Source organism: Electrophorus electricus, chromosome 4 (assembly GCF_013358815.1).
Source record: "Electrophorus electricus isolate fEleEle1 chromosome 4, fEleEle1.pri, whole genome shotgun sequence".
Classification (NCBI taxonomy): domain Eukaryota; kingdom Metazoa; phylum Chordata; class Actinopteri; order Gymnotiformes; family Gymnotidae; genus Electrophorus; species Electrophorus electricus.
In genome coordinates this window covers 21,541,562-21,566,790 of record NC_049538.1, presented here as the reverse complement: position 1 = coordinate 21,566,790, position 25,229 = coordinate 21,541,562, and the positions used below count along the sequence as shown (strand labels likewise).

At 38.7% G+C, this 25,229-nt stretch overlaps 1 protein-coding gene across 2 annotated transcripts; it reads right to left on the bottom strand.

The window, feature by feature from the left end:
* Window positions 1–9,828: 9,828 nt before the first annotated feature.
* cd82b (CD82 molecule b) lies at window positions 9,829–24,924 on the bottom strand. 2 transcript variants are annotated; one of them, XM_027008803.2, is made up of 9 exons: window positions 24,654–24,924; window positions 21,706–21,778; window positions 19,322–19,394; window positions 15,410–15,534; window positions 14,554–14,628; window positions 12,839–12,937; window positions 12,042–12,215; window positions 11,632–11,715; window positions 9,829–11,391 (listed from the first exon to the last, which is right to left on the bottom strand). In XM_027008803.2, the coding sequence occupies exons 2-9, from the start codon at window positions 21,766–21,768 to the stop codon at window positions 11,314–11,316; spliced, it is 771 nt and encodes a 256-aa protein (XP_026864604.1). In that variant the 5' UTR covers window positions 21,769–21,778; window positions 24,654–24,924; the 3' UTR covers window positions 9,829–11,313. The 2 variants fall into 2 exon arrangements, with proteins under 2 accessions (XP_026864604.1, XP_026864605.1); XM_027008804.2 differs by lacking the exon at window positions 24,654–24,924 and adding an exon at window positions 22,041–22,065.
* Between the last annotated feature and the right edge of the window lie 305 nt (window positions 24,925–25,229).

The following is a 25,229-nucleotide window of genomic DNA, read 5'->3' as shown; positions in this document are numbered from 1 at the left end:
CTCTGACTCTTTGTCTAATCTTTCACTCATTCTTTACTCTTGATTATTTCATTCTCCTCCCTTCCCTTTCCTTTCTCTCAAAATCTCTTCCTTCCTCTCTTTGACCCACTGTCTGTCTTTACCACGTGCGTCTCTGTGTCCAAGCCCTATTCACCCACTTTGTGGCCAAAGCCCTTCTGTCCCTGCTAACACATTTCCCCTTTCCATTGTGAGAGGGTCTTTGTAAGACATTTTACTAAACCTTTACTTCAATTCAGCCTTAGTAGCATAGTTATGAAACCATTCAGACCAGAGACATGTGTCACTGGTCACAAGCTGTGACCTGTGCAAATGTAGCTGATCATACGCCATGGTCTGTGAAAACATCATTGCTCAAGTGTCATTGGTTTGTGAAGCGTCCTTGGTCACGTGCCGTGGTCTGTGAAACATAGTTGGTCCAGTGTTCCAGATGCAAACGCCAAATGTCACGAGGTGTGGTCTGTGCAAATCAGTTTTGTTACTTTGGAACTAGCAAGACATTTTAGATCCAAAAGTAGCTTTTCTCAAATGCATACATATCTTTCTATCATTATGTTTCCCTGTTGCAGCTCTTTTTTTTGCTCAGGTGATGAATGCATTGCCTCACGTGCCCTCTTCTTACTTCACTCCTATTGCACACTCAAGCCCCTCCATTTTTCTTCTTCTATCTGACAGCAGCAGCCAGACAAACTTTCTCTTAACAAGTGGTAATAGAACCCAGATGAGTTTAAAAAAACACATGGGGAAGAGGGGCCTATTAAAGTGTGGTTCTATCGTCATTCCTCACGTTCTCCTGCCCATTGGTGGGCTGAGGTCTACTAAATCAGACCACACAGTAAAACCCCAGTATGATGGATTTACAACCATCCAGTTCCAAATGAGACTGTTCAAGTTTCCATCAGATCCTTCCCGAACTGTCCCAAGTCAGCTGACCAACACGTAATTTACCTGCACATGTGACTGCTCTGGTAATTTAAGTTATAAAGAAAAGATTTCATGACTGATATCAGATCTGGCATGGGTAGGGGAAGGATTTCACTCGTTCGATTTTTTTATTGCACAGAAAGAAAGCTATACACAAAATGATATGAACTTTTGTGCAACTAAACATTTTAAGACATTAATAATCTTGAAATATCAATAAATGGGCTGAAATGAAGAGATAAACAGTAAGGTCTTTATTTGAGAAATTACAGAGGTTAAAAAGTTAAAATGAGAGGTTTTCTGACTGTCTTAATTTCATCTGATAGCTGAATCTTCAAGGCTAACATCAGTGTGATATTTAGGTGCAGTAATGATGGGAATTGCAGCCAACTAGTCTGATAGTTCTTGGCACTATCAGAGAAAGAGAGAGAGAGAGAGAGAGAGAGAGAGAGAGAGAGAGAGAGAGAGAGAGAGAGAGAGCAAACTTTAGTGTGTACTTTGATCATCAAATCTAGTGTTTGGAATACAGATAGTATATTACTGTACATTATTGTACATTTGGTTATGACAGCTTTCAAATCTCACCTCTCGGGTTTAAAACGTGCTAGCTGAGCAGCATGTTTGACTAGTTATTAAATTTGTTGCTGCATGTGTTGCAAGAATTAAAGCTTTAAAGTATCGAAAACAAGTTGTTTTAGTATGATGGAATTAGCATTCGACCATTGTTGCTGGCTGGTTACTGACTTACTTCAATAGAGTATATAAGTGTCCTGTTTTCCATGGCTCCATAATGCCTTTTCTGGGACTAAGGCTTTGCACTGAAGACTTTGCCTAAGGTCTAAACCTAAAACTGCAGTTATTTGATGGATGTGCAAACAAGATCCAACTCAGTTGTCAAACAATGAAAGATGAGCATCATAGTCCCTTTTCAGATGATTGCACCAACCCTTACAGTTTACAAGCTGACCTCAGTTGAATAGAGAAAGTTAAAAAAAAAGGATGTGATTTTATGAACATATAGGGTTGTGCCCTTCCATGCCAAAACCCATTTCTTCAAAAGTATTGGCTTTACCCCTACAAAATAACACCTGGTCTACTCCAATAAAAGTGCTGTGTTTTGGTTTTGGTAAACAGTGTGAGAGCTGTTGTAGAATTATGCTTGCTGTGTTTTAGCTCTATTTAATGCTTATAAGTTCACAGTAATTTTAAACATCAACTTTAGGTGAAGTAGAAGTATTGTTGAGTATAATTTTTCTTGCTCAGACATAACTAGTATATTTGAAAGATACTAGTTTATAATAAGGGTGACTATGCTTCACTATATTAGCAAATTCAATATTAGCAAAATGACAATACAAACTTAATTGAATTGAAATTCCTTGGTAGATTGTATGGAATATCTTGGATGAGACTTGTGAGCGTTAAGATTCAAGATTGTGTAAGCATGAGAGTGTAAGTTTGACTCTACTTCTAAGATAAATACAGGCTTGTTTCAGACCTCATGTTTTCCATCAGTCCTGTAACCTTGACTACCATTACAGTTGATGGTGGCATATTTGAGGATGTGAGGCTCAGGGGGCAGGACGTCAGTCTTGGCCAGTGCTTAAGCTGCACTATTGTGTCCCGGTTTTCAAATGGAAAGGTTACTGTGAGATCCATTTCCTTTACCTTTGGCAAACATGCAAAGATGTACAGGGAGCAGTACAGAGAGTGCATGTGGATATTGTCTCTAATTGGTTCTAGAGTCTTTAATGATGTATGGTTCCACATCTCTGGGCTTCAATTTATTAAGGGTTAATTATTATTTTTAACACTTAATATAAAAAAACAAGAAAATGCCTTTAAGAGGTTTTGTTAAGAAATATATTTTCTAAAAATGATACAGCGCATAGAGAAACCATCATTAGAAATTCTATATATTTCACTATGGTGTATCGAATATATAGCCTGGGGTTGTAAATTTAACTTTAAAGTCTATTCCTTTTGCTTGCAAGTTGTTACATTTCCATGTCTGTTGAAGGATAGTACTTCTGCTTGCTGTATCTGCAACTCCTTTCACAAAGAGGGTAAAATATGTCCCAGGGTTCTTCCCCACCCCCCTGCTGATTCTCATCACTCCCTCATACTCCAGGCACCAGTCACTGAGCAAACAAATGCAGCAAGTACGTCACCTAACCGATTCCTCTGTCCCCACAACAGAAACCCGAGCCTCTATCCAGACAACATTCACTTCAGCACAGACACCACTTGTGGCTCTGCCACTGCCCTGCCCCCTTCAACGCCCCCATCTCCCCTTCCATTCCTTAACCTCATAAATCTGGGTGAAATTCTTTTCTGCCCTTTGACATTTGTCTCCTTAAATGGCTAATTAATGGAACAAGTTACTGCAGGGAAATTCCCTTTTTCCTATAGCATGAGAACAGAACTTTGGACAAACGTTGGACAAATTAGATACAAAACTGATATTTAGATGCAAAACTTTCCACTGATATTAAACTGTGCTGGGTATCAAACATCTGTTTTCTGTTATTTTTTCAAATATTGTGGTCAAACAAATGGTTGTTCTTAAATAGTACATCAAAATATATAGGAATTAGAGTAATAATGTTCATCTAATCTGAGATATGGTACACCTACGTGGAGGGAACAGTAGGGAATAGCAAGGACAGGTTCATTAGTCCACTTTGCACAGCACAGCTGTTTTAGTAAGAGATGCTATCATTTACTAAAAATCCCAAGTTGCCTTGCTGTCAGTTCTCTCTTGCAGGGAACAAAGCAGAATCACAGGCAGAAACGTGTGGCACCCACGCAGGTGCGCCAAACACATCACGATCAGAGGGAAGACCAGATCCCCCTATGAACCATCCGCACATGAACAAAATTGTTCTGAGAGGAACTAAAGAGGAATGCAGTAGTTCAGAGGAGAGAGAGAGAGAGAGAGAGAGAGAGAGAGAGAGAGAGAGAGAGAAAGAGAGAGAGAAAGAGAATTAGTGTGTGGGACAGGAACAGACAGGGCACAGCAGGGGGGTAAGGCTGTTCTTCATTTTCTAAAATTGTGCCAATGAATCTCATTAGCAACCACTGCTTCTCTAATCAGTCTCCAATATTATTCACTGCTAGCCTCGCTCCAAGCCTGGGTTTAGTGTGACTGCCACCCCAGCTCCCATCCTTTCCCAGTGCTAATGCATAAATTAGTCCTCGAAATAAATTCAAAGATTATTTTATGAAGAGGCTTGATTAAATGTCCCAGGGCATTCTTGTTCTGCATGGCATCTGTTGCATTCAGTACTGTTGGCACAATACTGAGACCTTCTACCTGCTTCAGGGTCCTTCATTCATGTATACAATAGGATGACTTGTTTTTTATTAGAGGAATACTTCACTCTTGGAAGATAATATATCTGGTAATCAATGAAAACTATGAGGGGTCAGCCATTATTCAAATGAGCTTATGCTAAACTAGACAGGTCAGCTAACATTATTCAAATGAGCTTATATTATCTGGTTCCCAGTGGCTTTCATTAACTCTTAACATTTTTAGCCTCTATTCCTATATGAAAGGGATGATAGTTGGGTTCACAAATCACCATCCAGAGTCCCATTTCAGATCCAGCACCCAGTTGCCCTGAGGTGGGCTCACTCAATCCCTGATTTGATGAGATGCAATAAGACTGCCATGAGTTGGCTGGGGACAGGGGGTGAAACACATGACCAAATCTAGATGTAGAACTGCACAGCCAGGCTGTCTCTGGGAGTTTCACGCATGCATACCCATTTTAACATTTTCTTGTGGACAAAGAGCCGAAACCTCAAGCCTTCCATGAGCACAGAGAAACAGTTCAGCCTATGGTCTATCTGCCATGCACAAGGGTGCAGAAAAGACCGCTTACATTGTCTTTCCGCTACCTTTGTTCATGATCCTCTCCATTCCCGCAGACTCTCTTGGGCATTAATGGTTCTGTGGCTGTAAAATTTAGATTCAAAATGGATGAGATAGATTCTTGAGCACAAAAGAACCAAAAAAACGAATATGCTAATATTTTTCCTTCTTCTGCCCCCTTTTTCTTCTAAGTGTGTTTGCCTGCATGTGCACAAGATTTTCAGCTCTATAGGCTCAGGTCAAATTTACCCTGCTCTCAGTTTAGCACTTGGTATGCTACTATAACAATAGACTTTACCAAGCAACAAATTTTAACATAAATGCACAATTGATAATAAGTGTTTTATGCTATGCGATTTTCTTATGGAGAAAAACTGACAGCAAATTTATGACAGAGAGGAATGTATATTATTTTATACTGCCCTAGTTCTACTGTCTACTGTAGAGGCATCTCCTCTAATAGTTTCCTACTGCATCTGTTTGAGCTGCTGATAACACAACATTGTGAGACAGTTGAATGCACTGGGAGCACCAACCACCCAATTCTCTATATAAGACCTAACAGGTGCCCCCTTATTCAGAATTGATATGGAGAGACAGACTAAGCCATTATTCCCACCCAGTCAGAGCACGACCAACTGATTTCTTGGGAATGGAAATCAGGAAGTTGCCCGTTGGGAATATTTTACCATGAAGTGTAGTATATGGCATCCTTACAAAAAATGATCATATTCAGTTATTACCTGCAGGTAAGGTTTCCTCGCTCTAAGGGATTCAGAATGTGATGCCACTATTCAGCTAAATTAAACTGTATTTGCATGGCACTTTTTATAAAACATTGTGACCAACAGTTGAGCTTTATAGAATCCAGGCCCAGACCTCTAAAGAGCAAGCCAAGGGCAACAGAGGCTTGGATAGACTCACTCCTTGAGACAGCACAAGGAAGACACTTTAGAAGGAGCCAAGACTCAGAGTGGAAAGCCATCCTCTTCGAGGTGGCATCAGACAGTGGAACTATAATTACAGATGAAATTTACACAGGTAGAAAAGCAAGCCTTTCTATCTTTCGTGCCCAAACTTTCTGATGAATCATCATTTTGGCCTAAGTTAATCTTTGTGGTTTATTTGTGGTTTGCATTTTGTGATATAACCTTTCTACTGTTACTGAGGACTATGAATCAGATTTGCTCTATTTGATTTCACAAGAAAAGTGTATATAAAATGCAAATACAATTGCAGACCACATATAATCATGACAAAGACATGAAAACTCTTAATCTGGAATCTGGAATTTTCATGTCTAACAAAGTTGAACAAACGAGACAAAGCAATAATAAAAAGAACACAACACATTTTGTTTTAATAACTAAAAGGAAACATTTTGCCATTAAAAAAAAACTAAGTGAGATTTTCAGTAAATATTTCATTTTGTGTGAAACCAATGTGTCCAGCATGCCAAAATTCACATTTTACTGTCATCAGGGGCCATATGGTCTCCACAAGGAGAGCAACACGAAGTATACAAGCACTAAGAAGAGAACAGGCAAATCCTTCTTTCTCCTTAACCCATCTAATCAGAATAGTTAAATAGACAGGCAGGCAGATGCGCAAAAAGCTTTCATGAAAAGAAATTTAAAACATACATTAATAGTGCCACTGAAATTGGCAATGACATATGCTAAATGGTCATACTCAGTGCAGAGGACATGCTATATCAACATGTTTTTCCAATCGTATTTAAGTACATTGCTAAATAAATATAACATTGACAAAAGGCACTTAGAATTAGAACATTTACGTTTAAAGAGACATGAATGATTGAAAAAACATTTAGTTAACCAAGTTCTCTATGCTTCTTCTGAGAACTGCAGAAGGAAATGCAAACTTTGCAAGAGACTTTCTTTTGATCAACCACTCACACATCATACAACACAAATATCTACTTCCCTGCCTTTACATCATATTATCAAAAATATTTATTATGATAATTAACACAGAATATGTACATTCACGTGTGTGTGGAATAAGGTTTATTAGTTAAGACAAATTACTTTGTATGTTCTTGTGTAACAGACACCACATTGACCTCTACATGTCTGCCACATGCTGTGTGGGGGTGACTTAAACAGAACCAGTACAGGAGCACTAGGCAACAGGATGAGGAAGAGCCCCTCAGGTGGACAGAGCTCATTACAGAAACAGGAAAGGCGCTTGCGGTGGGAAATGGAAAACGAGGAGGATGTTCCAGGGGCCTCTTGAATCAACTCTGCCAGGTGCCATATTCTCGTAATGCCTGAGTGGTAAACAGAAGTAGACATATAAATATATTCCTGTGGACTCTCCCTAGTGAAGTCTACATAAGAGCAGGATTTTATGGAGGAGTTGAGATTTTAGAATGAAAGGGGCCCTTTGCATAATTCATTGTACGTTAACTGAATGTGGGCCACATGCATAGCAGTGTACTATAATGCAGCTACAGTATCCTCCAGATTTATTGGCAATTACTGGTAAAGGGAAGCAAGAAAAAGCTATTTTAAAAAGCCTGTTTACTAGTTTGATCTTACTATGAAAATATGAGAAACGTCATATTTCAGTGAGCCAAGGAAAACATAGTTATGAAAAAATTATTACGAGTCCTGTATTTAGTACAACTGTATATTGTCTCGCTAGATGATCCAGCCGCCCAGGCAGATTTCCATCCATGTCCTTGTAGTATTTGAGCTCATGATGCCATGTGTCCTAACAAGAATCCCAAGGTCTTTGAAAGCACAATAGCTCTGAAACATCACATTATGTACTATGCCAATACCACCTCTACTGTCCACCACCAAATATTTGGCAAAATGTACTATCCTAACCAGAGCAGGCTCCTTTCAGTTGCAGCTGTTTAAAACATCTTAATTGTCCCGATTTTGGCACTTTTTGGATATGACGCTACATTGAGTGATTTATGGGCACTGTCTCATTGAACTTTTGTATTCTCTGAACTTCCTGCACTGGAGCAAAATTAAAGTTTGTGTGTCACTTCATACTTCTATGCAAGGAAAAATATGTAATCAAGCATGGTCAATTTTTAAAGACTGCAGTCTGCTTAAACATGTTAAAACATGTATAGCTAGCTGTGCAATATAGCAAATACATGTCAATAATAAATAATAATAATAAATTATTATACCTTACTGAAATGTTAGAATTCTCTGGTATCCTTAGTGTTTTTAGGTCAAGCTAATAAACAATAGCTTTTTTTTTTTTTTTGCTCATATTTACTAAGAGTAACAATAATTCTGTATAGGACACTGTACATGTATGTAATACCAATACACACACAGAGGAATAGCAGATTCGCCTTGGCACAGTGCAACAGACAGAGGTAGTGCTTGTGACACCCAGAACATCTGAAGGTGTGCAAGGCAGATCTAAGAAGCTGCCCTTCCCCCATGGCCCATCAGCACTACATATCAGCTAACCTACACTACAATAACGGTCCATTAAACATTGTATTCCTCTTCCTAGTGATACAAAATGATCATTTATATATATTTTTGATGTTGTCTAATGTTTTTAGATGCTGTTTGACAAATTGAAGCAAAATGTATGCTAACATTTACATTTATTTAAAGTTCTATTATCCAGACTGATGTATATAGGCTACTAGACATCATTGCAGCCCTTAAACTACACCTGCACTCAGAAAAGGCCTTGTGGCTAGTTTAAGTTTTCACCTTAAGTTAGAGCTAATGGGGAAAGGAAGAAGTGGCTAGCAGATATTAATACATAAGACTTCTTAAATGTCTTCTACAAAAGTGTAATTACTCCCAACTAGAAATTCTAAAATACTCATTACTGTATTAAATGATTAATTTCCTGCTCATCACTGCATTTATTGTTCTTAATATATCCAGACTTAATTCTATTTATTCTACAAAAACAGGATTCAAAAATTCTTATGGACCATATCCCCCAACATTTACAGAAAGAACTGACAAGAATATTTCTCCCGGATTATGTACTGCCCTCCACTGGACACAGCCACAATTGCTCCTAACCTTTCCAAGTTCCTCAACTAGTGACTGTAAACAACGATGAATACTACAGCAAAGTAACTTTTTTTTTTTTAATTAATTAAAAAGATTCTCATAGCAAACTGTCAAATTAGATTTAATTGCTACTGCATAGAAATCCTCAATACTGTTACAGCAGACATAAAAATGGAACATATGGGTCTTTAACAGTAAATTCCCATAAAACGTAAAAATGTCTTCAAATGTACAATTTTGTTCATTCTGCTATAATTTCCACTTAGTTTTCTTGAAAGCAGGGCTTTTTCATATAAACCTTTTTTTTTTTTTTGGTACAAATGCTTGGTTGGAAACAAAACAATTATATATATATTTTTTAAATCACTGAATACAAATCATAAATGCTTTAGATGTGGACAGCAAGAACATCAACAGACAATACAAAATAGTAGAGCTTACAAAAGTTTATATATATATATATATATATATATATATATATATATATATATATATATATATATTTATATTTATATATATATATATATATAAAAACATAGCTACACCCTCAACCTCAAACTGCATTTGTGTGTCAAATGTAAGAAAAAGGAAAAATAGTCAAGTGTTAGTTCTGGACATGTACCAACACTGCAAGTTTCTGTCTAACTTTCCAGCATATTTTTTGTGATGGATGATTCCTTAGACCAAATGTGTGTGTCTACATGTATAGTGTGTTAGGGAATGGCAACCCAGGCCGAAGCAGTTTTTGCTTTCCAGCAAACCATAATCCCCATTCCTACTGATAGAGAACGACTACAGCCAACATGCTGCTCTTCAGAAGGAGAACAATGGCTGGGGGAAACAAGTTATTCCCCAAAAAGCTGAGTTTTAACCACATATACAAAAGCAGTATAGCGGGATTTAAAAAACACAGCAAGAGTGGAAGAAGTGGTTGTAAACACTTGTAGGCTCTAGGAAAGACTATTCTGATATATGTAAAGTGCAGGGCACAGCTGGTGCTGAAGGAAAATGAAAGCAGAGAGAAGACTGAACTAGAGGAAACTTCCTGTCCTCCTTTAAACAGTGTAAATACAAGTGTTCATAAAACGTAATATGAAAATACTGCAGGCTGAAATACTGTCATCTACTGAGATTAAAGGCACTGGACCTTGGCCATCATTACCTCATCATACCCTAGAGTTAATCATTAACAATCTACACATCTTCCCTCAAGTTGAAATCAGGGGGGGGGGGGGGGCTTTGCTGGGTTGTGGTAATCTTTTACACAGGCTGTTTGGGTGTTTCCCAAACAGCAGGCAGGGATTTGATATACTTAAAGTTTTCCAAATTAGACATTTGGCAGACAAGAAGGAATTGTGTAACAAGGAAAAAGTTAAGATAGCAGTGGGACATCACATCAAACTACGACCTGCAGAACCTCTTTCCATTTTATTCCCAAAAGACCCAAAGCTATAGTTCTAATTTGTCACACTGAAATGGCATATCATTATGATTTTTGAAAATTCAGAGAAAAGACAACACAAATGGAAATCTTTTTTTTCTCCAAACAAACAATCAAACAAACAAATACAAAAAAGTCTGTTCATACCATGTCATGCTTTTAAATAACTTCCACTCCAGTGCATCTTTGGAATTGTAATCAGTATTGAGTTACACAGTATAACAGCTACTGGGCAATATAACTTAAACAAGTAAATGGAGTTTTATAGATAAAGGCCAGTGCTGAGCCAAAAGGCCAAAACACTGGTAAATGCGATGCTGGATCATTTAGCAAGGTACCTGAATGCAGTCACTGACAAAGCAAACCCAGTCACACTAGGGACTATGGGATGCACACTCGGTTAACGCTCATGTCTACCCATCAGTCCCATAATGACTGTACTCAATGTACACTGAATACAGTGCCCCGTAATACCTCACCCTCGCCTCTCTCATGTCTCTCCCTCTAGAGGTCAGGGGGGTTGCATATACACAACAGTAACACCCTCATTAAGTGCTCTATCTAATTTTCCAAGTGTCCTGGAGATCCCAGACCACCATGTAATTGTGATTTCCAGGATTTTCTCACCGACACATGATACTGGCTTATCATACTTTTGACAAAGATATGCTTAAGGAGGCTTTTACGTTCTCTGTAGGAAAGAAAACAGAAAAAAAAAACACAAGAATAAAAAAAAATAAGAGGATAAAAAGACAACAAAAAGGAATGCAATAAAGCACACTAAGAAGAAACCATAACACACCAATACAATGTTTTTTTTTTCTTCAATTAACAAAAGGTTCAAATACCAAAAGAGACACACAGGACAGGGTGTAATACCAATAATTAAAACCAGGAGGGCCATAATATAAAGAATGACTGAACTGTTTAAAATACTCGACTGCTGTGGTGAATGTATTTATTGGCGTGTGTGTGTCTGTATGTACGCTTGTGTGCGTGTGTGGTCTTTGTTCTCAGTATCTGGGGACTTTGGTGTAGTCCTCCTGGTGGACACGCTTGCACAGGCACATTGATAGAATCATACCGAGGAGCTGTAAGAAAAAAAAGCTGTGATTAGTGATGCTCACACCCCCTCTCTCACACTCACACTCCAACAAAGGAACCAAAGTTTGCCATAAGCTAAAGTTTTCTAATAAAGTGGTTCGTGAATGTATATAAAAATATTTTCTTCATGTATTGACGAGCTGTAGTTAAGCTGAAGGTAAAACACACAAATGCACTACACAAGGTGCTGTTGATGCTGAGGATCCAGTTAGAACTTGAGTTTCTACCTCAATCACTGCCACGCCGACACACAACCCCAAAATAACGCCAGAGTTGTTCAGGAACCAGTCCTCCACACTGGATATGCAACCCTGGACACAAAGAATGGAGAGAGTAACATAGCTGAAGTAAAAAAGCATGAAAAACAGAGGTGATCCTGAACGAAAAGAGGAGAAGCTTCTCTAGAAAGACCAGTGGTTTCAGGACAGGAGCAAAACAAGAGCACAGAAAGGGAAAATGTCAGGAGAAAGATATGAAAAAAGCTCAGTGGTACAATATAAAGACTTTTGGTTAAATTACACAAACAGGCTGTAGACATGGTTGAAAAGATCAAAGAACATCTACTTATTTAATAGTCAGGCTTACAGCATTTGGTGGGTGTCTGATTTCAGCATGAGCCGTCCGTGAGAATGCGTACCTTGGTGTAGACAGGCCACTCAGAAGCTAGACTGTTGCACAGACCCATCTTCTGCATTTCCGTACCAGGAATGGACTCGTTCCTACAGGAGCATGGATACATGGCCTGTGTGGTGTTCTTAATCAATACATTTTCAGTCCAGTTAGATGGTCCAGTCCAACCACAGCATTGGATCTGAAGAGAGGGAGAGAGAAAGAAAACAGAAAAAGAATGCAATAATTATCCCAAATATAAACCTTAAAACATACAAAAACCAACACAAAAAAATGTAAAATTTGAAAAACTATGTTATACACTCACCATCCAGTTTATTAGGAACACCTGAACATTTGCTCATTCATGTAACTATCCAATCTGCCAGTTATATGTCAACAGTGCAATGCATAATGTCATCTGCGTATACATCGACATTCATTTATGGCCACAGTTTAGTCATCTTATAATGGCTAGGCCTACTACCAGTTTGATAATGCCATGTCACCAAGGACAAGTCCTCTCCAACTGGTTCCATGACCACTGGGGAGGCTACTGCCTCCACAGTCACCAGATTATGGTGTTCCTCATGGTTAGAGAATATGGTGGTTAGAGAATATATGTTCAATTGTATTGGTGGACAACACAGTAAACAAATACCACATATTAGTAAGCAGTAAGATATGCATTCTGTGCTAACAGTCACCCTGTGTCAGGGGTGCCTGTTCATTAATTAGCATAAAATAAAATGAATGAAAAAGAAGGGGAAAAATTCCAGGGTAAGCCACACTCAGTAGCTTGGGAACAGGCATGAAAAGGCTTACCGTTCTCTGGATGTAATCCCATGCACGATCTGTGGTGCTGTTCTGACCTGTATAATTCACTATTATCTTGTTCACAATGCTGGACATCTCATGCTTCAGCTGAGAGAAATGAGATAAATGAAGACAAATAAACAGACATTTCCAAACCTGCTATGGAAGTAATATAGAGAACAGTTTGTCTTTAACAACCATATAACAGCCAATATATTATGTTTTCAGATTTGCATTTAAAAGACACATTCATGTGATCTCATTATGTAATGTTACTTTAGGCTAGTGTGTTCAAATAATTTGAATGTCAAAAACCCCCACAAACATTCAACACCTTCAAACCTCAACAGAACCATTTTTTGAAAATGAGGAAACCTTTCCAGCAGCAGAAAGTGTTGAACTGATTGGTTTAATTAAGCAGGCGTGAATAAACCAATGCTGCACGTTATATTGGAGGGATGAGGTGGCTCCAGATCGGAAGGGGACAGCTAGGAGTCTGTGCAGAGAGGGATGGGAACCTCACCCTGCTGTGGAAGAGCGCTGCACCCTGCCCTTTGGTGAAGCAGAACTTCAGGAACAAGTAACATGCCCAGGCAAAGCGCATCCCTGTGTCATTACTGCAATTGTGGAGGAGCATACACGCCAACTAGCAGGCTCCCGTTAATACAGAATAATCCAAACAGAATAAGCATAATGGAAGGCTAGGCCCTTCCTTAAAGCTTAATGTTTGTAAAGGCTTTCGTTAAAGGGTGCAGAAGCCAAAGTTGGGACTAGAAATACTCACAACAGTTTTCCTCTACCAAGTTGGTAACTGCCAACTTCCAACTACATGTTTGCACTTATATTGGGCTTTTTATTTTTTCTCTCAAATTACCTCACCATATTTATTACTATTTTATTCAAAACCACAATCAAATCACAGCTCTGCCAATTGTACAGACATCAGTTGCCTGAAATGAAAGAAAGCAAAGTTTCCAAAGTAAACCCACCTTTGCCCAAAAATACTAAAAAAAAATACTGTACCTCAGGTTCATCTTTTCACCTCCCCTAACTCTTAGTGCTTGAGCACATGTTGATGATAAGAATAAAAATTGTAATCTCACCATCCTAGCACTTATAGAGGACTCTATCAGGAATGCTCAGTCTTTCCTGTGTGTGGCTGGTATATGGAGGGAAGACCTGGAAGTGACCTCAGTCCGGAAGTGACTCCAAGGTCTTTTGCTTTCATATATTTTTCACACAATATATTCCAGATGATCCATGCCAGAGAAACATGTTCGATCAAGTAATGGAAACTGACAGTTAAGCTATACACCCAAGACAAAAATGTTAGGATGTCTGATTATATAGTGCAATTTCAGATAGGACAGGGTGGGACAGCAGTGTTCATTAAATCTCAGTACAGAGAATATGTAAGAACAAATAGTAGCACTTTGTGCCATAGCACAGATAGTGGTACTGCACAACAAGTTCTACTTAATCTGTGATAGACAGGAGCATTCTATGACTGAAATAAGTAAACATAACTGCACACACCCAACCTTAAAGCAGGGCCTAAGAACCTGTTCAATACAACGGTCCCAATGTGGTCAATAAACCACACATCATTCACATCAAAACGGCTTAGATTACATCATTTCATAACCACTGTTATATGACTCTTGGCTCTTGGAGAAGCATGCCAACAGAATAGCAGAATGGGCCATTACTCCCAGAACACTTACCAAGTCTCGCTGAAAGTAAATGAGCACAGCTGCTGTAACCTGGGCAATGAGGATCAGCAGAAGACACGTGAAGTACTGACAGGTGTAGAAAAGAACACAGAACACATGACGTTAGAACGCATACACATTCATTCAACAATTCCCCATACACCCAATTAATGATGCAATCTGCTTGAGAATAGGTGTGTCTGAATTACAGATGTATTCTTGATATTAATTTAATATATGATTGTATTTCATTAATGGTGAAAGAAATGTTTATCTAGGTGTGCTTCTGTGTGACAGGGGAGAATGGCTGTACAGAATCCCATATACAGCACAAAAAGGCAGGGACAGCTGGCTAACCCAACTTCACATGGTAATTGAATCAAACGGTTCAAAGGCACTCATCAACTCCAATGCTCGTTTAACCCTCTAGAGGGTATGGGTTCTGATGAATCCCCACCGTAAACCTCACCAGCTCATCCCAGTCACCCAAGCTCAGCGAATCCACTGTCATTATCCTCAGAAACCCACTTCACACAACGTCTTTATCATGGTAATAAACATCGGGCTCGGTGACATTTCCGTGCTGGGCTACAGGCCCACTGCTGTACTTGGACATGCTTGGCAAGTGCAGCATTTTGCAAACTAGCATTCTCAATCTAAAGACAATTATGCTGTCCAGTGGCATTGCCGAGCTGAATCATTGTGAAAGAAAAATGATTTCAAAAAGCTTTCTTTAAAAGAGTGCAGAGCTGTTTTATTCCTTGGGCATCTGTGAACAAAATGAGCGTAAAACTAGTAAGGAAAATGGCCTTTAAACTGACTTAGAGGATTGATGCTGCTCGTCTCTGAAGCCATTCTGTAACCTCACCAGTCCTAGTAGGCAGCGAATCTCGTAGATGGCCCCAACGCAGCCCAGGAAGCCCATGAGCATAGAGAGAGATCCCACACCAATCAGAATATAGGATCCAACCTTCAGTGTTGTGGAAGACTCCTCTGTGTAAACATGTGACAGACAACAGGAAGAGGTTGGCTCAGTGGCTCCATGCAACTCCCCCACACACAGCACAATGCCTGCATGACATGCTCAGCTGGTCAGAAGTGTTTGTATATGGAGGCTCTTTTATACAGAGGCACCCTGAATTTGGGGGCTCATCAGAAGGTTGTATACATGAAATGGGTAACTAATAAATACATTACTTTGTTCATTACTGCACTCTGGGTTCTAATCGAAAGATCCTCCCACTATATGCAAAAAGCATGGAGGTCTTTGAGATACTCCACTTTTTCTTTGTTATGTAAAAAATTCCATAGCATTACATTACCGGCTCCTTTCAATTTCATAGGAACAACAAGAGCAAAAATGCATCAGGTATGTTTCTTTTGATGTTCAAGTGCAAGGTTCAAGTGGGTCAAATGGTATTTTCCATTTTTTGACAGCACTTTAACATAGTATAGTATAAGCACATATTTCAGGTTGTGTGTGAATTGTCATCAACCTTTTTGAATCAAGAATAGTAAATGCAGAGAAGTTATCTGGCTCTTAAAATATATTGTTACCTTTACATTCAAACTGCTCATCTTTTGTGCCCCCCCCCCCCCCCCCCCCCAAGTAGTGCAGAATAAGAAAACCACTTCTACCTCAAAACAATTTGCACAAAAAAGTATATTCTTGTGTAGTTTAGAAACTAACTAAAAATTTTAAAAGAAGTAAAAAATGTTTACTTCCCATAAGCTGCGTCTTACCTGGTATCCTAAAACACCAGACAAGGATGACGCCCAATCCAGAAATAAGTAGAAATAAGTGAGGAAGAGGATCATTTTTGAAACAACTGAAAGTGGACTAGTCTTTGATGAAGGTACAATAGGAGGAGAGGCACAGGGACACAAAAGATGCAGGTGTAGTGGGCTTGTTATGCATTCGGGGGCTCATCGGAAGGTTGTATATACACACACAGCAGAGATTTACAGATGGATGTGTTCAACAATAAGACCTACAATTTTTGCATGTAAGCCAATAATTCTTGCATGCAAGAACACTATGGTTATAGATCTTACTTTTAAAACTTTGTTATAGTGCATTAGATTTTAAACTACAGTAATCACTTAACAGAAAAGGGTACATTAAACATTCAGCTAAAATCCAGTATATCCCATGTATTCCTGGACAGCAACACCACCAAAACTAAAGCCAATTCAATTCATAGGACAACAGCAGCACTTTTAGGACGGTTTATATTTCTCTCTGCTTAAGAAACAGCAAGGTTACCTATACAGCAGAACTCCATATAGCCACATCCAAAACACTTCTGTCTCTGTTAAAATATTTAACCTAGAAAGGACACTTAACCAGTGCTATGTATAGCTATATACAAAATCAGAGGCTTTGCAGTAATTAGAGGCAAAGACTGGTACTCAAGAGAACAGGGTCTGTGCAGGCTGGGTGTGTATGAGTTTGGGGTGGGGATATAATTTAAAGGAGAAACAAGTCATCTCTTCACTTGTTCTACTTCTAGTATTCTAATATTAGTAGAGCTCTTTTGGTGCTTGTACAGAACCAAAGAGCAGCAACAAGTGTGGCTCTGCTAAACCACAAACTGACAGTTCTATTTCAGCAGCCCAATGTACACAGACATGCCTAGTATGAAAGTATGCAGAGCAACGCCTCATCTTCAAACCTGCTCGAAGCTTCTGTCCTTACCACATGCCTGTTGGACAAGCTGTCAAAACACAGCTGTGTGTGCAGTAGATTTGCTGTGCTACCTGTTGTGCTGTCACATTATGAAACTTTACTGACAGCCCAAGTAGGAAAACTCAATGGCACACCATCAGTTAGGATTAAATTTCATAAATATTTTTGTTTTTATCAAAATACTTGGCTTAAGAATAAAGTACAGAAAGACATACATGTCCAAAAGGATAGGCAAGAGGAACTATGACACCTTGTTGTTTGGTATAACATTTGTTACATGTTATCTTTGCCCCAAGTGAAACTTGTTTTTCAAGTTAGGTTGCCTTTCAACATATCTGAAAAAGCTATTTGTTAGGCTAAAATTCTTTTAACAGCATGTATTAACTTAACCATCTCACAAATCCTGGACAGAAGATTAAAATGATCAGTAATCAGATAGTATTTACATTCAGCAATTTACTGTAATGGATGTAGATGTTTTTTACCAGTATTAAAACGTTATCAAATCTTTAAATGATATTGCAATTAGTACATTTATTTTGTTGATTATACTGTAAGCATTTTTTTTTAGAAACCACTTTGGACCGTTTTGGAGTTTCCTTTAATCACAACCATTTTACAATTTTTTTTCCTTCTCTAATCTAGCTGTTCCTCTGGAGAGAGCAGCGGATGTGCCACTTGCTCAATGTCAGTAACATGAGGATTTCCTCAGCTTTGGGGCAGCCTTATGATGTTCCCAACCCCATGCTCATGCAGGTCCAAACTTCTGCTTTATTTATGTCGTCAAACCATTATACACTTCGCCTGCACTGTCTTGTATATGTAGACCTGCTTATTTATTGACTCAAGTCTTTACTCCCAGCTTCCATTAAGCTCAGCCAATAACAGGATCTCTGTGTTCAAAGCCTCCACGTAAAGTTTTCTTCCACTGCTTTCAGCCGTACGTTTATTTACAGAGTGCGCAGCAGCCACGCTGGACATAATCTGTGAACTTACTTGTTTTGTTTTATTTATTCAGTCTTTCTACATTTGCTTTTGTCATAAAGGTTTCATGTAATCAAATTTATCAGCATTGCCAGCATCATATATAACATTTGTCCAGAAACATGCTTGAGCTCACTGACGTACAGTGCTTAACCCAAAGGGCCTCTGGAAACTGCGTCGGTGGCTTGAGTGTGAGAAAATGCAGATGTTCAAGACTGTTGTGTAGGAAATAGGCACTGCTGCAAAGACAAGCAAAACACCTTGCCTGATCAATATAGACTCAACATGTAGATTCAACAAGTACATTAAATTACAGATAATATAATGAACAAGTGTAACAATTTAATGTTACCTTAAAAACATCCAAAGGGGATAGAGACCATATTTAATGGAGACCAAAAATTACAAGTTTCTAAGAGTCAGTCAAAAAGCAAATAAAAACTAATCAGACATCCATGAGAACATAGAAGGTAAAAGGCTCTCACACAACTTTAAAACTGGTTAACCTCTTCCAAAACAGTGTTTTGTTAAGCAGTTTATGCTATGTATAGACTTGTGTAAATCTAAAAAAAAAAAAAAAAAAAAAAAAAAAAAAAAAAAAAAAGTCAATGGATGGCTTTTCCTGAGAGAACACCTGATAATGCAGATTTAAAATCACTTCCATAAATGACTCATGCTCCTACAATATGAATTTCCTCAGCAAGAATTAAACAACTGCAAAACACTCATATCTACACATCTGGATTGAAGTGGAGAGTAGATGCTGTCAGAGCAGAGAAACAGAGAGCCACTTCCCATGGAAATATGCACCCAGCTAAAGGCAGCCCTGAACCCAGGAATTGCTTGCGTTTAAAAAAAAAAAGAAAAAAAGAAAAAAGACAGGACAAATAACAAATGAGTGTCACAGTTCTACACAGATCCCAGCAACCTTCTTGCAATTAATACACAGGAAAGGGAACAGAAGCAGGTTGAACAGTGACAAGGACTCTGAGAATTTACTGTCCCCTGCTCATTTAGACTTTAATCATGTCACAAAATATACCCTGACATAGGGTTTAAAGCTGTTGACATATGGTATAAAAACATCTCAGCGTGCTTTGCACTTACGCAGGACTGTGATAAAACTCTTGTTATCCAGCAGAATCCACAGTCCAAAGCCCAAGATGAGAGCTCCAAAAACCTGAAAGATCAAAAGAAAGAGCGAGAGAAAGAGACATTAATGCATGCAATGCTCATTATTACTCAATGCATACGAGTTCATGTTTATGTGACCAGTAGTCATGAGTGGGGAAGGAGAGAAGAAAATAAGAGACACAGAGGCACAGAAGGGGAGGGGAGAGAAAGATTTTCCTTTATGGCCTAAGCCATCCTGCCCTCCACCCTGACCTTGTCCCTTGGGCCCAAATCAAGTTCAGGTTTGGTTTATTTGTCACATACATAGTCATACACAGTATAACTCGCAGTGAAATGGTTTTAGAGTGCTCGGTCCAAACTGAGGGGGGGGGGGGGAGAAAAAAAACCAAAAAAAAAAAAAAAAAACCAAAACAAAACAAAAAAAACACCCACACAGGGGTGCAGAGAGGAGAGAAAAAAAAACACACACATACATACACACAAAATGTTAATGTACATACAATATATGTATGTTTATATACACAATGATCTACAGTCTGATTACAGCGCTTGGCGTCTGAAAGTTCAGTCCATGGAGGTTGCCTCCATGGTTAGGCAGGCAGTAAATTGCTGGCCTGCTGGCTAATTAAAGGGCTCTGCCCTAGCAAGACAGACATCATGCACGCACACACACCATCAGTCTATGGGTAAGGCTGTTCATGAGCTTCTCGGTACATCTTCGTTAGCTTCTGGGTAACATGTCTTTCACACACATCTAATTAGTCCAAGCAGCCCAATTCGCTACTTTACTTTAACTCTACACATCAAGTATCTGGGAGAGAAGTCAAGCTCAGGGTTTTTCCTGCATAGAGAATTACCAGGCGGCCACCTCCAACTCTCAACAAAACTCTGTCTTAAAGAAAACGCTCTTTTCAAGCAAGTGTTGCACTCTGTGGACTATTTTTTGTCCAACAAGTGTTGTATGTCTTCAAAGCAGTTTGAGGCCACAACAACAAGTACAAGGAAGGTGTAATGTGATAACGGATGTTTTTACCAAACTGATAAACCGGTCAAGTATTTCCTCTGCAAGACATCTTTGCTTTTTTTATTCAATAACAATTTGTATAATATTCTTGTTTTAGTCAATAAAATGAAACGCATTATCAGAAAACATTCGTGCTTATATTGTGTTTCTTTGATTATGATTATTTCTGTTCATATCATTACACTGTCTAGTCTCAATCAAAGGAAGACGCATCCACTTTGAGGGAAGTTAGTTCTTGGTTGCTCTTGAGGTTTCTTCCTACAAGCCTCAGTTTTTCTTCAACACTGTCGCCTCTGGCTTGCTCTCTTGGGGCTTGGAACAGGACATGCGTAAAGATGTTATGACCAAGGCTGTTGTAAAAAGGTTTCAAAAAGCTATAGAAATAAACTTTTATTGTGGTGGCCGGGAAACAGCACAAGTGACATTTTGTGAAATGGAAAACTGTTTTTAAAGTCAAAAAGAGACAAGAAATATACAAGTATATTTTAAAAATCAATAATCTTGACAAATGCGGCCATAAAACCTTGTGAACATTTCTTAAATTTATGCTATATATATCTTAAAAAAAAATAAAAGTTGCATTTAATTTTGAACAGGGGACTTAATATACTTGAGCATAATGACTCATCAATTCTCTCATTATTAGAACTCATAAAACAGGCCTGTTGCTTGTAAAAAAAAAAAAAAGTGTTTGAATTAAAGTATTGCTGTTGAAGGCACTGTACGTGTGCAAATATGTAATCAGGATGGTACCACCTCTGCCTCATTTTGAGCCAGGAGTTTTTTAAGACTTTGTTTCATCAGAAAAAATAGACCTGACAGAAAAGTCTTGAATATCAGGTCATTCGCTTTCTATCTTTCCATAAAAAAAAAAGTTCACTTTTACACAGGGCTGTACAGTATATTGCTTGGTAATCAATATTGCACTATTGACCTCTACAATACTGAAAAGGGAAAATGTAATATGTAAATGTGGTGTCCAACACTCCAGCATTTCTTCTTGCTGTGTGTAAGCATCCTGATCGGTCCCAGACAACACTACATCTCTGAGTGTTGTGATGAATCACAGCATTCACAACTAACAAAAAATGGGGACGCTACTGTGTGCTTAATATATAGAGAAGCATATGGAAATCTCATTCTTGTTGTATTAATTACAGACATGCCTGTGTGTCACTACAAGTCCTTCAGTATAATCTAATCCTAGCTGCTGGGAGATGCAAGACACTGACAGAGGAGACTGGGCTAATTGGGGTAGACCAACTGGGCATGGGCTAACTGGGACTAAGCTAAATGGGGCTTGTCAAAGAGGTGGGAGATGGTGTATACTTACAAAGAAAAGGAGGTTGAACAAGAACAGGAAGTATTTGGTGGCTGTAATGCATCCTTTCCCCATAGCTGCAGCTCTGTGTGAGAGAGAGGGAAAACTAAATTAGCACTCAGAGGAAAACAATGGCTGAAAAAAAACATCACAGCAACACTCTTATAGCACTGTGGCATCAGGGAGCATGGCTACAGAACAGCTGTCTGACAAATGTGAAAGCTTAAAATCTTGAGTAGTGCTCAATGCCATCTCACCAGTGAAAATACCTGTGAATTTGTCAGCTTAAAGGCTGCTGTGTTTAACAAGAAAGCCAGATGAAAAGCTGTGATTACTTGATCACTTACTGTAAAAATGACAGGAGAACCACTCTTAAGGAGCATGTGGCCAGGCCAGTGGGCTTGTGACCACTCCACACACTATCAATTCACACACACACACACTTCTGCAGACTCCCTCATTCATTTACATCATCTATGCACAGAGCACTTGATTGTCCCTCTTAAATGAACACCAAGCACAGAAAAGTGAAAATGGTCAAAAAGTCTGAAGCAGTGAGCTCCCTTATCCTTCATTCCTCCATATTTACTCCAAGCATAAGAACTGCGGGTCTGCAAGTTCTAGTAACGAATGCTATATTTTATCTTTGGTTATGTAGACTGACACTATAGCCAAGACACCAGAAAACAAATGTCAAGACTTGATTCATTCTAGAGGTATTTTTACCCTAAAAAAAAAAAAAAAAAAAAAAACCACTAATGGGGAAGAAAAAGTTGCAACACAAACAAGTTTCTTATTTTCCAAATTCTGCTTTCCCCCGAACTGCTTGAGATGCAGAAAATTGAAAACGAGACAAAAGAACATCCACAAGTCCACACCATCGAATCTCTGTCATGACCACTGTTGGCCAAACATACATGGAGAATGTTACCATCCTACTGTCCAAGAGGCACCACATAAGTGCACATCAGTGCAAGCCAGCAGCAGCTGAAAGGGTTTACCCCACAGCTTCTACTTAAACCCGCTTGAGTCAAAGAATGCTCCGTTCTGGATGCAAGGGTGCAAAAGTTAGTGACAAACACCTTTCCTCCCTGCATGGGTACAAAATTAAGCATAATATATAAAATGTGAACACTAAGCATTCACTGTCTGCTATATAAATAAATAAACAAACTAAATCTGACCACCACAAGAACACAGCACATCAACTGATAGCACCAATTTGCATGAAGCAAAGAACAATCCTCCATCAACCCCACTGACTTGTTTTTACTCATAATAGAGTATAGTACCCATTCCGTCCTGTGGGAAGTCCTGTGAGAGTCATGAACTGAAGTGATGGATCCCGAAAGGGAAAAAAAACAACAACATTTCCTCATGTACAACAAAATGATCAAAGGAACACGTTAGTTTTTCAGAAACAAGCAATATGCCTCAATAGGAGTGTCGGCTACAAACAGAAAAACCCCTCACCAAGATGCCTACCTACACTATGGGAATTTCCCTTTAGTTGGGCTTTTATAGGAAATCAGCAAAATGAAAAGTGAATGCAACAGCCAGCCATTTTTGAAAGCAATTAAAAAAAATAAATGAAAACCAAAACATTACGCTATAGCGTTAAGCCATATCTTACAAAATACTTGTTCTACCCCAATTTATGTGCTAGGCAGATTACCTAAGCAAAGTTGACTGATTAATAAATGGATTAATAAAATAAAGGTAGTTTCCCAGAAAAGTAGCGAACAGAGTTGCTGCAGATGCTGAATAAACTAAGATAGGTTAGCGTAAATTTAGTTTCGAGTTGTAAAAGGGATTTTTATTATTGAATTTGGCATGCAAACCATATTTGGCGATCAATTCCGTGGCTCCATTTTTGTTTAAAAAAAAAAAGCCTTATTAAATGGATGACTATTTATTGTTGGTTTTATTTGTATGCATTTTAGAAGGATGAAACTCAGCCTTTCATCGCTGACAAAGATGGAATACAACCTTTTAACTCTGCAATCCAATATCAGATTTATTGTCCCGATTGTGTCCGTGGTAGTCTAGCTAAGTTAAATACATCTTTAAAGCGTCGTTGTCATTCATTGAGGACCACCCAGTCCTACGCAATATGAGATCAGTCCAGTCTAAATGAAATGTAACTAGCTAGAGATAGCTAACGTAAATCATAGGTCTGCGTTACAGTACATAGTCACTTTACAAAGTGCCTGACCCATTTCAAACTGTTGTCATTAACCTAAATATTTTAAAAGACATAGCCTAACTTCAGAAGTACAGTGAACATAACAGCTACCTAGCTAGCTAGTTATACCGCTAATCCTAGATAACCAAACTACAGCTTGCATTAAGACAGCGCATTTTGCGTCTTTAGTTTTTTTTTGGCAAACGCTGATGATTGAATGCTTTGAATATTTTGTCGTAGACACAGACCAGGCATCATCTCATTCGAGTTTAATACCAGATTAGCACATCTCCTCGCCAGCGAAGCCAAAGTTATAACGTCGTCGCAACCAGAAGTAGCAAAATATCCGAGTTAACTTACAACCGCAAATAAATCACTAACTTAGCTAGATTTGGTTAGGTTGGCTAACCAAGACACGCCAGAAAATCAAACCAGCCATGGGCAACGAGCTCCGGTTATAAGATAAACACATCTTCACGAACATTAACGTGAAACACACATTGCTAAGTAAAACGACACACCAGCATACAGGAAATAAAGCTGAAATTTACTAAACTCTAACCTATTTAGCCAGCTAGCTATAGTCTAGCCGTGTATAAATTAACAAACACGGTAACTATGAAACAGCGAACGAGCCCTATATGAACTGAGACAAACTTTCAAGTCTGCGCATAAATCAGGCGAATACCTTCATTTCAATTCTAGAGCAACTACTATGAAGTGAACTCATCCTAAGTAACTAGCTAGCTATACAAGATTAAGAGTGAAGGCTTACCGTTTCAGTTTTAACAAAAAACAGTTTCCACAACTATCAGAGTCTCTGATCTCAGCAAACTGAGCGAGTAAATAGTGCAACTGAGTCTACGCACACCGAGTATCTTCTTCCGATAATTAACTCCTTCACCACCCGAGTAAAACCATGCGGTGGTTTTTTTTATTGTTGTTGTCTTATTTATTGCAGCTGTTTTAAATGTCCGGGCATGAACAAAAGCCAGGCCTCAATCTCTGGAAGTTCATAGCCAAGGGTGGCGCTATACAAAAATTGCTGGCCAACCCACTTGCCCCCTTAGGTTCAGAATTTACTTGTGGTGGTGGTTTAGTTTAAAGGGAGTGTGTGTAACCCGGATATTTTCTGTATCTACAATTTATAAACGTCAGACACTGCTTCTATGAAAATTTGATTATATCTGCCGAATTTATGACTCAAAATGACGCATGAAAAAGCAAATAACTACGTCGAATAGATAAGACGCGTTTTTGTGATTGGTTGAGAGCATGACGCAAAGAAAAATAGTCTCTGCTGGGAGAGGCAGAGAAAAGACTCGATATTCAGATTTATTTCACCCTCTTA